This window comes from Bos indicus x Bos taurus, chromosome 17, assembly GCF_003369695.1.
Source record: "Bos indicus x Bos taurus breed Angus x Brahman F1 hybrid chromosome 17, Bos_hybrid_MaternalHap_v2.0, whole genome shotgun sequence".
Lineage (NCBI taxonomy): Eukaryota > Metazoa > Chordata > Mammalia > Artiodactyla > Bovidae > Bos > Bos indicus x Bos taurus.
In genome coordinates, this window is record NC_040092.1 from 2,327,526 (window position 1) to 2,340,120 (window position 12,595).

At 46.0% G+C, this 12,595-nt stretch overlaps 1 pseudogene and 1 gene segment (V, D, J or C); one reads left to right on the plus strand and one right to left on the minus strand.

The window, feature by feature from the left end:
* Window positions 1-317: 317 nt before the first annotated feature.
* LOC113875154 lies at window positions 318-1,044 on the minus strand. The segment is given in 2 exon segments: window positions 318-850; window positions 960-1,044. Coding segments are annotated over 2 exon segments (588 nt in total).
* Window positions 1,045-1,965: 921 nt separating this feature from the next.
* Window positions 1,966-8,406, plus strand: LOC113875155 (annotated as a pseudogene).
* Window positions 8,407-12,595: the final 4,189 nt, after the last annotated feature.

Below are 12,595 nucleotides of genomic sequence, written 5' to 3' on the forward strand. Positions count from 1 at the left end.
GAGCCCTGGGTGAGCCTGAGAGGCTGTCACAGGAAAGGCGGGAGCAGCATCCTGGGCCTCAGCTCAGCCCAGTGATGGCCAAGGAGCCTGAACTCCAGACTTGAAGCCAGGGAACCAAGCAGGGACCCCCCTGCGTCCACTACTAGCCTCAGAGAGAAGGAGAGCTGCTGGGACCAGGACACATAATGGATGCTCTGATGTGTCCAGAGTCAGACAGAACTGTACTGTGTTCCTCTGGTTCTGACCTGACCCATCATGGACTCTGACCCCAGGGCACCTGGCCCTGGCACTGGGGATTTCTGCTCAAGTTGAGAAAATCAGACAATGTATTGCTGCAAAGGAAAGCTGAAGAAGGGGTGAATTAAGAAAGATGTGAACAGATTTTTCTGGACCAAGTTCCATGGTGTGACTGAGCACAGTCTTAGGCCAAACATCAAATGAAGCGGCTGCCTTTGCAGAAGATGTTTCCGTCCCCAGAGCCCCGACTCTGAGAGGACAGAAGGTTTTTGTCTCACTTCTCTCCTGACCTGGAGCACTGTGGGACCAGTAAGACTGAGGTCAGCAGACGCACAGTAATAATCAGCCTCGTCCTCAGCCTGGAGCGAAGCGATGGTCAGGGTGCCTGTGTTGCCAGACTTGGTGCCAGAGAATCGGTCAGGGACCCCCGAGGGTCGTTTGTTACTATTATAGATCAGGGTTTTGGCGGCCAATCCTGGGATCAGTTGGTACCAGCTCACATGATTGCCACGCGAAACGTAGCTGCTGCTTCCGGTGCAGGTGATGGTCACCCTCTGGCCCAGGGACCCGGACACGGAGGGCGGCTGAGTCAGCACAGCCTGGGCCCCGGATCCTGGAAGGGGGAGAGACAGAGATGGTGACTTGGGGGTCCAGACACGAGAGCAGGGAGGAGGGCCTGTGAGTCTTCCCAGGGCCCTTCCCCTGTCCCCCCATCCAGTCACCTGTGCAGAGAGCGACCAGGGTGACGAGCAGAGGGGACCAGGCCATGGTGGACATGGTAAGGGCGTCCTGCTGTCTGTGGCCCCACAGCTGAGCAGAGCGTCCCCACACCGCTCCTTCCCCTCTTCATACCCTGAGAGGGGGCGGGGCCTTTCATGCAAATGACCCCGCAGCTCTCTGACTCCGCCCACCTCTCTGCCCCCACACCTTAGCTCTCTGACCCCCCAGCTCTCTGACCCCTCCCTGGGCCCCGGGTCAGGTCCCTGTGCCTGAGGGGGGCAGGGTGGACTGGGGCGCGGCTCTTGGGGCCCAGGGGTGGGAGGTGCCATCCAGGAGCCCTGAGCCATGGTTGCCTGGCAGTGTCAGGGCCTGGGCCCAGCTCTCACCACACTAACCACCTCAGGAATGGCCCTCGAGCGTCCCCTGCTGTCCAGGCCCAGACACGCTTCCTGTGACCTGGTGACCAGAGCCCTCAGGGGACAGCTCCTGACCTGCTCTGTGCACTGTCCCCGCCTCAGAGCTCGTTCAGGGGCCTCCTCTGTATCCGCTGTGACCTCAGGGACCCCTGTGTGCTCCCCTCAGGCCCCTAAGACTGAGTCTGTCCATGGCTCCCTGGGCTCCTCAGGGTCAGGACTGAGAGGGCTTCTGGGGCACAAGTTCCTCTCGCATCGGGATCAGGTCAGGGCAGTGCTGGCCCCAGAGAGGCCCATCCCCTTCTGGGCAGGATAGCCAATCCCTCCTCTGTGTGTCCCCTCCCTGGTGGCCGGAGCCCTGCTTCCTCTGTGTGTCTCCTCAGCCGTGAGGAGGAGGGGCCTCTTCTCTGTTGAGGTGGGAAGGTGTAGGGGGAGAGGCCTGGGGTGGGACCCTTGATTCCTAAACGCCTGGATCTTTACTGTGTGCATAACTTCCCACACTCTGGACCCCATGCCCATGTCCTGTCTTATGAAGTGACCCCTCCTGGACGTCTCTCCTGCAGGCACAGGGCACAGGCTGCAGGGAGCAGGCCTGATGGTGCTCCTGGCCATTTTTATTGAGACTCTGAAGGGCTCTGAGCAGTGTGTGTTCCCAGGGAGCCTGATATGTGGTGGCTGTTAGGACGAATTGTTCCAAGCAGTGGGTTCGAGAAGATACAGTTCGGGGAAAGTTTGGTTGGAGAAGAGGCCCTACTGTAGCTTGCCCCACACTGAATGTGTGTGTTACACTGTAGGTGTGTGACTGTGAGATATCTAAAAAAAATTTATGTATTCATTATCTGGGTGCTGTCTTAGTTGTGGCTTGTGGGATGTAGTTCCCCGACCAGGGATGAAACCAGGCTGACTGCACTGGGAACACGGAGTCTTAGCCACTGGACCACCTGGGAATTCCCTGAGATGGTAAATGTATGAAAATATGTTAATGGATTAGGGAAAATTTTAAGGTCATTACTTTACATACGTGCATGAGTTTAATTGAAGGACAATCTATGTTTATTTCAATTTTTCATTGATAAGAGTTACATATCTGAAATATAATTATCTTTGTAAAGTTTTCTATTAAGAGAATATTAAATGACACAAGACAGATCTTTTGAAATTTTTTATTAAGAAGTAAAACTTGAGTTTTACACAGATATTTGTATTATTAATTTTTTGGAGTCTGAGTGAAACAGAGCAGGAACCAGCCTCTTTCTGCCACTTATAGCATATCCACTGGGGGATTTTTATTTCTGATTAGGAAGATGTGAAGACCTATAAGACCTTTTAGAACTAACACCCAAAAAAGATATCCTTTTCATTATAGAGGACTGGAATGCAAAAGTGTGAAGTCAAGAAACACCTGGAGTAACAGGCAAATTTAGCCTTGGAGTACAGAATGAAGCAGGGCAAAGGCTCATAGAGTTTTGCCAAGAGAACACACTGGTCATAGCAAACACCCTCTTCCAACAACACAAGAGAAGACTCTACACATGGACATCACCAGATGGTCAACACCGAAATCAGATTGATTATATTCTTTGAGCCAAAGATGGAGAAGCTCTATACACTCAGCAAAAACAAGACCGGGAGCTGACAGTGGTTCAGACCATGAACTCCTTATTGCCAAATTTAGACTTAAATTGAAGAAAGTAGGGAAAACCACTAGACCATTCAGGTATGACCTAAATCAAATCCCTTATGATTATAGAGTGGAAGTGAGAAATAGATTTAAGGAACTAGATCTGATAGACAGAGTGCCTGGTGAACTATGGACAGAGTTCATGACATTGTACAGGAGACAGGGATCAAGACCATCCCCAAGAAAAGGAAATGCAAAAAAGCAAAATGGCTGCCTGAGGAGGCCTTACAAATAACTGTGAAAAGAAGAGAAGCCAAAAGAAAAGGAGAAAAGGAAAGATATCTCCATTTGAATACAGAGTTCCAAAGAATAGCAAGGAGACCTAAGAAAACCTTCCTCAGTGATCAATGCAAAGAAATAGAGGAAAACAATAGAATGGGAAAGACCAGATCTCTTCAAGAAAATTAGAGATACCAAGGGAACATTTCATGCAAAGATGGTTTCAATAAAAGACAGAAATGGTATGGACCTAACAGAAGCAGAAGATATTAAGAAGAGGCAAGAATACACAGAAGAACTATACAAAAAATATCTTCACATCCCAGATAATCACGATGGTGTGATCACTTACCCAGAGCCAGACATCCTTGAATGTGAAGTCAAGTGGGCCTTAGGAAGCATCACTACGAACAAAGCTAGTGGAGGTGATGGAATTCCAGTTGCGCTATTTCAAATCCTAAAAGATGATTCTGTGAAAGTGCTGCACTCGGTATGCCAGCAAATTTGGAAAACTCAGCAGTGGCCACAGGACTGGAAAAGGTCAGTTTTCATTCCAATCCCAAAGAAAGGCAATGCCAAAGAATGCTCAAACTACCACACAATTGCACTCATCTCACACGCCAGTAAAGTAATGCTCAAAATTCTCCAAGCCAGGCTTCAGCAATATGTGAACCATGAACTTCCTGATGTTCAAGCTGGTTTTAGAAAAGGCAGAGGAACCAGAGATCAAATTGCCAACATCCACTGGATCATTGAAAAAGCAAGAGACTTCCAGAAAAACATCTTATTTCTGCTTTATTGACTATGCCAAAGCCTTTGACTGTGTGGCTCACAATAAATTGTGGAAAATTCTGAAAGAGATGGGAATACCAGACCACCTGACCTGCCTCTTGAGAAACCTATATGCAGGTCAGGAAGCAACAGTTAAAACTGGACATGGAACAACAGACTGGTTCCAAATAGGGAAATGAGTACATCAAGGCTGCATATTGTCACCCTGCTTATTTAACTTATATGCAGAATACATCATGAGAAATGCTGGGCTGGAGGAAGCACAAGCTGGAACCAAGATTGCCAGGAGAAATATCAATAACCTGAGATATGCAGATGACACCACCCTTATGGCAGAAAGTGAAGAGGAACTAAAAAGCCTCTGATGAAAGTGAAAGAGGAGAGTGAAAAAGTTGGCTTAAAGCTCAACATTCAGAAAACAAAGATCATGGCATCTGGTCCCATCACTTCATGGCAAGTAGATGGGGAAACAATGACAGACTTTATGTTTTCGGGTTCCAAAATCACTACAGATGGTGACTGCAGCCATGAAATTAATAGAGGCTTACTCTTTGGAAGGAAAGTTATGACCAACCTAGATAGCATATTCAAAAGCAGAGACATTACTTTGCCAACAAAGGTCCATTTAGTCAAGGCTATAGTTTTTCTGGTAGTCATTTATGAATGTCAGTGTTGGACTATAAAGAAAGCTGAGCACCGAAGAATTGATGCTTTTGAGCTGTGGTATTGGAGGAGACTTTCGAAAGTCCCTTGGACTGTAAGGAGATCCAACCAGTCCATCCTAAAGGAGATCAGTCTTGAGTGTTCATTGGAAGGACTGATGCTGAAGCTGAAACTCCAATCCTCTGGCCACCTGATGCGAAGAACTGACTCATTTGGAAAAGACCCTGATGCTGGGAAAGATTGAAGGTGGGAGGAGAAGGGGAGGATAGAGGATGAGATGGTTGGATGACATCACCAACTCAATGAACACGAGTTTGAGTAAACTCCAGGAATTGGTGATGGACAGGGAGGCCTGGCGTGCGGCAGTCCATGGGGTCGCAAAGAGTCGGGCACAACTGAGCGACTGGACTGAACTGAACCGAGGACAGTGTGTGTCACAACATGGCAGTCTGAGCGGTCAGAGCCGTGGGTGGGTCTCAGATCTGAGATGAGGGGCAGTACATGACAGGAGACTCAGAAGTGACCACAAGAGGTTAACCAGAGCGAGAGCGGAACAGCAGTGATGGGCATGGCAGGGAGGACACAGGGGTGCAGTGCCTGTTCAGCCTTGTGCAGTGCGAAGCACCTGGTAAATACCAGTGTTTTGGGGACAGTAGCAGTTATAATCAGCCTCATCCTGAGTCTGCAGCCCAGAGATGAGCAGGAGCCCTGTGTTGGCTGAGGCAGCCTTGGATCCAGAGAAGTGACTGGGGACCCCAGAGCCCTGGGGCTTATCCGAGTCTGACTTGAACATCAGGAGGTACCAGGGAGGGCTCCCTGCCTTCTGCTGGAAACAGGACATTTGGTAGCCACCAACACGATACCCACTGCTCAGGGTGCAGGTGAGTCTGGCTGATGCTCCTGGATATGCAGAGGGGGATGCCGGCTGAGTCAGCACAGGCTGGGAGAGGGAACCCGCAGATACAGACACAGGGGATACTGGGCAAGAGCTGCAGGAAAGGTTCCCAGAGTCTGCGCCCCAGGGGCTGATGAGGCTGGGAACTGAGCCCTGCCCGGGGCCGTCCCTACCTAAGCAGTGAGAGAGAAACACAAGAGGAGAGGAGTGCAGGCCATGGTGCTCACAGGACCCTGGTCCCCACAGTGGGGCTGGGCTGCCCCAGGCCTCCTTTTCTCCCCCTGACTCTGCCAGAGGAGGGGCGCCATGCAAATAGGGGTCCACCCAGGGCCCGCCCAGCCCATCTCTCAGCCCTAATGCTGGAGCTCAGCTCACAGCCCAGACTCAGAGGGTGGAGGGGAGTTCCCTCTTGGGAGCCCCTGGAGGAAGCACCTGCCAAGACCACACAGGTCCCTGCTCACGGGTCTCTGCACTCAGACAGGACACACTGCTGGGTCCCCGCAGGAGCACAGGCTCTGCCCCCAGCCCAGCTCCTGGAGGGAGTAATGCTTCCTGAGCAGGTGTGCAGGGACCCCAGGGCAGTCCCACAGCGCCCCCTGCTGGTAACATGTGGGGAAAATTTGCAGAAAAAGGGAATGAAGTTCAGTTTTCTAAGAAGGTACATTTGTTGTAGTACAGAAAATAAGTAAGCAGTGCAGATGCTTAGAAGAAACAGACTATTTTGTCATGAAATTACTCCACAAAAAGACATAATGTATCCTTATTTAGAATAAATATCTAGCAAACTTTAGGAGTTATAGGCTTCCCATACATTGGATTTGTCTTTGTTTAAGCATTGAAAAATATGTAAAATTTGTGGTTCTCTGAGAAAGCAGTTAAAGTGTTTTACATACAACCTATAAATAAAGCACATAAGAGAGGAATTTATAGGACTTCCCTTGTTTTCCTGTGTTTAAGGATCTGCCTGTCGATGGAGGGGACATGGTTGCAGTGCCAGAAGCAGGAAGCTCCCACATTCTGCACAGCAACTCAGCAGGAAAGCCGAACTGCTGAAGCTCCATCCCCCGGAGCTGATGCCCTGCAGCAAGAGAATCCACCCCAATGAGAAGCCAGTGCACTGCAGTGAAGAGCTGCTGCGCCACCCACAACCAGAGCCCAGGAGCAGTGAAGACCCCGCACAGCCATCAATCAACCAATCAATAAAGTGTAAAAAACAACCTGACAACCAAACCAGTAGAAGGGGACATTACAGACCACGGTCGTTAGACATCAATCCAAGTCCTCTCGACAAAATGAAACATTAGAAAAGTAGAAAAATCCTAATATCAGGTTAAGACATTGACAGTGTTACCAAATGTTATTTTTTTGAATATAAGTTATATTTTATATTAAGACTCTCAAACATAGATTTACAGAGCAATCCAGTTCACATGCTCCCAGCCACCCCCGACCCCTTCGGGCTCTTCTCGTGTCTCTGGGGCCTGGGCGTTTGCCAAGACCAACCTGGGGGCATCCTCCTCGTCCAAGGTGTCTGAGGCCGCCCCAGGGAGCAGCCTGGGGGGAACCTGGCGAGCCTGGTGCTTGGCGGGCAGTGGGACCACGAAGCCAAGGGGAAGGTGCTGGGTCTGCTGGTGAGGACACCAGCACGCTGTGCCACCGCCAGGGAGGAAGTAATGCTGCCTGAACAGCTGCAGATTCTGTGGAGGGTGACTTTCGTCTTTTACCCAGTGGAATAATCACCCAGTGGAACAACTCAGGCTCCCAGTGGAGCCTGAATGTTACTGCATTCATTGGAAATGATGTGGTGATTCATCTAGCTGGATTGTGTGAGAAAGCAGAAAAAAATGTTCAAAAAGGGAAAGGTCTGGAAGGCTGGACAAAGGCTTCTCATACGGGACAGAGCTCATATTGTGCTTGATTTTCATCAAACAGCTGATGGTATCCAGGAACAACAGAGAGGAGAACAAGCAAGAAAAAATTTGGGTACCACAAAAAGGGCATTTGCCCTGTTTGTTCTTCCCCAAAGGACCAGAGTGGACTTTAGGATATGCCATCTTATTTCTGACTTTGATGGCTTTTCTGAGAGGTTCCAAGTTCTGGCTAACCACTACAAATCTATAAACCCCACTTCGGAAATAGACATTGAAGACGAATTCCAAAAATTCAAGGGTTATATACAAAGGATGAAACCAACTGCTAGATATATGGAGTTTATTTCCTCTTTCGAGCTTTCAAAGAGAGACCACCAAAGAAAATCTTGGTAGAAGGTGCAAATGCAGCACTGCTAGATATTCATTTTGAAAGTTATCCTTTCAAACCTCTTTGAACTGTACAGTTGGAGGTGTCTGTACTGGCTTGGGTATGCCCCCTTAAATGTTGGAGAAGTGTATGGAGTTGTGAAAGCTTATACAACTAGAGTTGGGATTGGTCCCTTTCCTACAGAGCAAGACAATGCAATTGGAGAATTATTACAAATAAGGGATAGAGAGTTTGGTGTAATTATAGGAAGGAAAAGAACATGTGTCTGGTTGGACATTGTTTTGATTAAATATGCTCATATGATTAATGGATTTACTGCATTGGTACTTAAAACTTTTGATATTTTGGACAAATTTATGGAAATCAGAGTTGAAGTTGCATACAAGTTAGATGGTGAGGTTATAACTCATTTCCCAGTAAACCAAGAACTCTTAAATAAATGGACTTAAATGTAAGACAAGGACATTTAAGGAACATTTAAGGACTTTTAAGGAACTACCTATTAATGCCCATAATTGTTTGATTTATTGAAGATGAAGTTCAAATTCCAGTTAAATAGATTTGCTTAGATAAATCCAGAGTCTATGATTCAACTCTTTTAAGGATTTCCAGTGATACAAGAAGCATTCCTGAAGCAGTGGGGAAAGGACTTTCTTAAATATTTCATTTATGATCTACGAATTCTGAGAATAAAGACACTGAAATGAGGTTTAGGCCCAACAGTTGCTTCAAGTCTTTCAAGATGGATGACTGGTATGGAGATAACACTCTGGCAATTTGTCAGTTTCCATAGCTGGCATGATTGCCAAATCATTTGTTGCTCCTCCTGCTCATGGTGCCATATTTTCTTTTAATTTTAATAATAATATAATCAATGTTGTTTGAAATCTAAAATAGAATTACTTTCAAAAATGAAGTTTTCCTTCATTATTTTTGTGTGTTCATAGGTTTTATCTCTATTGAAAAGTAAGAATAATTAATGCAGTTTTGCACAAATATTTGTACATTCTGATCATTCAATTCTGTCACTGTAATCTTTGCTGTTCAAAAAATGATGAGAGGAATCCTGTAAATGTTTGTAGTGATATAAATTCTGTTTAAGTTTTGAACTGTTCATTTTCCTTTGAGACCGCTGCAAATTTGAGCTTTGGTGGTAGGCATGCATTATACTCAAGGGTCCTTTAATTTGTACAAAACACAAAACGTGTTTCTCTCTTTGAATTATTTAACACATTGAACATTTAATTAAATGTTAAAAGGAAAAAACTGTCCCCTAGAATAACTATTGCAATGTTAAAAAAAAAAAACTTAGTCATTAAAAGACTTGTTGTGATAAATAAATAAATATAACACCAATAATAGCAAAAACTACATCATATTGAAACACCTAGACATCTTAGTAACATCCTAGTACATGCTGAGCACGCACACCTAACTCCACACAGGTCACCCTACAGAGCCTCTGCCCACAGCTCTGTCTCCTCCTCTGCACAGATGCTCCCAGGATCCACCCTCTCCTAGAGACACCTTCTGATTCTCAGCTTCCAGCAGCCCCTCCCCGACACAAACTCGGCTAAGACCTCACATGGACCAGGAGGTGGGAACCAAATCTGAACTATTGGGTACAGACCAGGAGTTCTGGGGGATGGGCCTCACGGGGATGAGGGTCCCCATCACGGAGGAAAGTTTCAGAGAGCCCTGAGTGGTTTCCCCACTGGTTGGCCCACCACCCATTCTGAGACTCAGCATTTTGGCCCGTGCTGGCCATGGGCACCTCCTCTAACCTCTGGGATATCCTAGCCCCCATTCAGAACGGCCCACTGTACAGCTGAGGGGCATTTCTAGGTCCACCCTGGGCACAGGGATATGCTTACATTGGGACTCTTGTCTCCTTGGAAACTGACCTTATTCCAAAATGTGCATCTCTGTTAGCTGTGGCCCCACAGTCCAGACCTGCCTGCAGTGCAAATCCTACATGTATGTGAAAGGACAGTGAAAGAGAGCAGAACACTCGAGTGGTGACATGGGGTACTCTGTGAGCCATACGCTCAGGGTGAGGACAGGAGCTCAGGATTCAGGGTCACCTGCCATTGGTCTGAATTCCCCTGTGAGCAGCACGGCTGCCATCCCAGCTGAGCACAAACAGTCAGCCACATCCTCAGGCTGGAGCCCAGGGATGGTCAGGGGTCCTCACGGACCTGGAACCGGAGACCTTCTCTGAGATGATAAAGACTGCTTGTGACTCCTGTGGGTCAGGAGTTTGGGGACCTGGCCAGGGTATGGCTGCAGCCAAGATGCAGAAAATAACAGAAACTAGGACATACTGAGGCAAAATCTAAGAGAAAATAAAAAAGAGTTTCTGAAGTAAAAATGTACAGAAAAAATTTAGTTTATGTGATAAAATCGGAAAGAGGTTCAGATGTAAAATCTCGAAGAAACTACAGGGTTCTGAGGAAAAACTCTGAAAGTAAGAGGATATGAGTTAAAATCTGTCAGTAAGAAACAGGGTCTGAGGAAAAATCTAACAGAAACTAGAGGGTACTGAGGTTAAATCTGAAAGAAATTAGGGTGTTCAGAGGTAAAATCTGACAGAAAGTAGGGGGTTAAGAGGAAAAATCTAACCCAAAACTAGGGGCTAGAGATAAAATTTGAGAAACTAGGGGGTTCAGGGGTATAATCTGAGAAACTACATAAAATTGACAGAAACTAGGGCATTCCAAGGTAAAATCTGACAGAAACAAGGGGGTTCTGAGGTAAAAACTCATAGAAACTAGGGGGTTCTGAGGTAAAATTTGACAGAAACGAAGGGATTCTGAGGTAATATCTGACTGAAACTAGGGACTACTGAGGTGAAATGTGACAGAAACTAGGGGCTTCTGAGGTGAAATCTGACAAAACCTAGGGTGTTCAGAGGTAAAATCTGACAGAAACTAGGGGATTCTGAGGAAAACTGATAGAATCTAGGGGGTTCTGAGGTGAAATCTGAGAAACAAGAAGGTTCTGAGGTAAAATCTGACAGATACTAGAGGATTCTGAATTAAAATCTGACAGAAAATCAGGAGATCTGAGGTAAAATCTTACAGAAACTCAGGGGAGTCTGAGGAAAAATTGGACAGAAACTAGAGGATTCTGAGGTAAAAATCTGAGTAACAAGAGGGCTCTCAGGTAAAATCTGACAGAAACTAAAGGGTTCTAAGTGAAATCTAACAGAAACCAGGGAGATCTGAGGTAAGATCTGACAGAAACTAGGGGATTGGAGGTGAAATCTGACAGAAATTAGGGATTACTGAGATCAAATCTGACAGAAACTAGGGGTTTCTGAGGTAGAACCTGAGAGAAACTAGGATTTCCTGAGGTGATAACTGACAGAAGCTATGAGCTTCTGAGGTGAAATCTGACAGAAGCCAGGGGGTTCTAAATTAAAATCTAACAGAAACTAGGGGGTTCTGTGGTAAAATCTGACAGAAACTAGGCAGTTCTGAGGGGAAATTTGACAGAAACTAGGGGATTCTGAGGTAAAATTTAACAGAAACTATAGTCATCTGAGGTTAAAATCTGGCAGAAGCTAGGGGGTTCTGTGATAAAATCTGACATAAACTAGGCGCTTCTGACATAAAATCTGACGTAAACTAGAGGCTTCTGATGTAAAATCTGACATAAACTAGGGCCTTCTGACGTAAAAATCTGACAAAAACTAGGAGGTTCTGACATAAAATCTGACAGAACCTAAGGGTTCTGAATAAAATCTAACAGAAACTAGGGGATTCTGAGGTGAGATTGACAGAAACTATGGTCTTCTGAGGTAAAAAGCCGACAGAAAGTGGGATTCTGTTGTAAAGTCTGACAGAAATTAGGGTGTTTAAGGTAAAATCTGACAGAAACTAGGGAGTTATGAGGTAAAATCTGACAGAATCTAAGAGGTTCTGTGGTAAAATCTGACAGAAAATAGGCAGATCTGAGGTAAAATATGACAGAAACTACAGGGTTCTAGATGATATATGACAGAAGCTATGGAGTTCTGAGGTAAAATCAGACAGATCTAGGGGCTTCTGAGGTGAAATCTGATAGAGACTACAGGCTTCTGCGGTAAAATCTGACAGAAACCAGGGAGTACTGAGGTAAAATGTGACAGAAGCTAGAGGGTTCTGAGGTGAAATCTGACAGAAACTAGGTGGTTCTGACATAAAATCTTAAAGAAACTAGGGGCTTCTGAGGTAAAATCTGACAGAAACTATGATATTCTGAGGTGAAATCTGACAATCTATGGGGCTGTTAGGTAAAGTCTGACAGAAACTAGGGGTTTCTCAGATAAATTGTGACAGAAACTGGCAGGTTGTGAGATAAAATCTGAAAGACTTGGTGGTTCTTAATTAACGTCCGATCGAAATAAGGAGATGGTCTGATATAAATCTGACAGACAAAAGTGATTCTGAGGTAAAAATTTACGGAAACAAGGAGTTTCTAGGTAAAATCTGACAGAAAGTAGGCAGTTCTGAAGTAAAATCTGACAGAAACGAGGGGGTCTGAGGTAATATCTGACAGAAACTGGGAAGTTCTGATTGAAAAACTAACAGAAAGAAGGAGGTTCTCAGCTAAAATCTTAGAGGACATACAGAGTCTTCCTGTGATCCGAAATGGCACAGGCCTATCAGGAAGCCATACGGCTGAGGACAGAGACTTCATGCCCCTCCCTTTGTGTGTAAAGTAAATTCATCA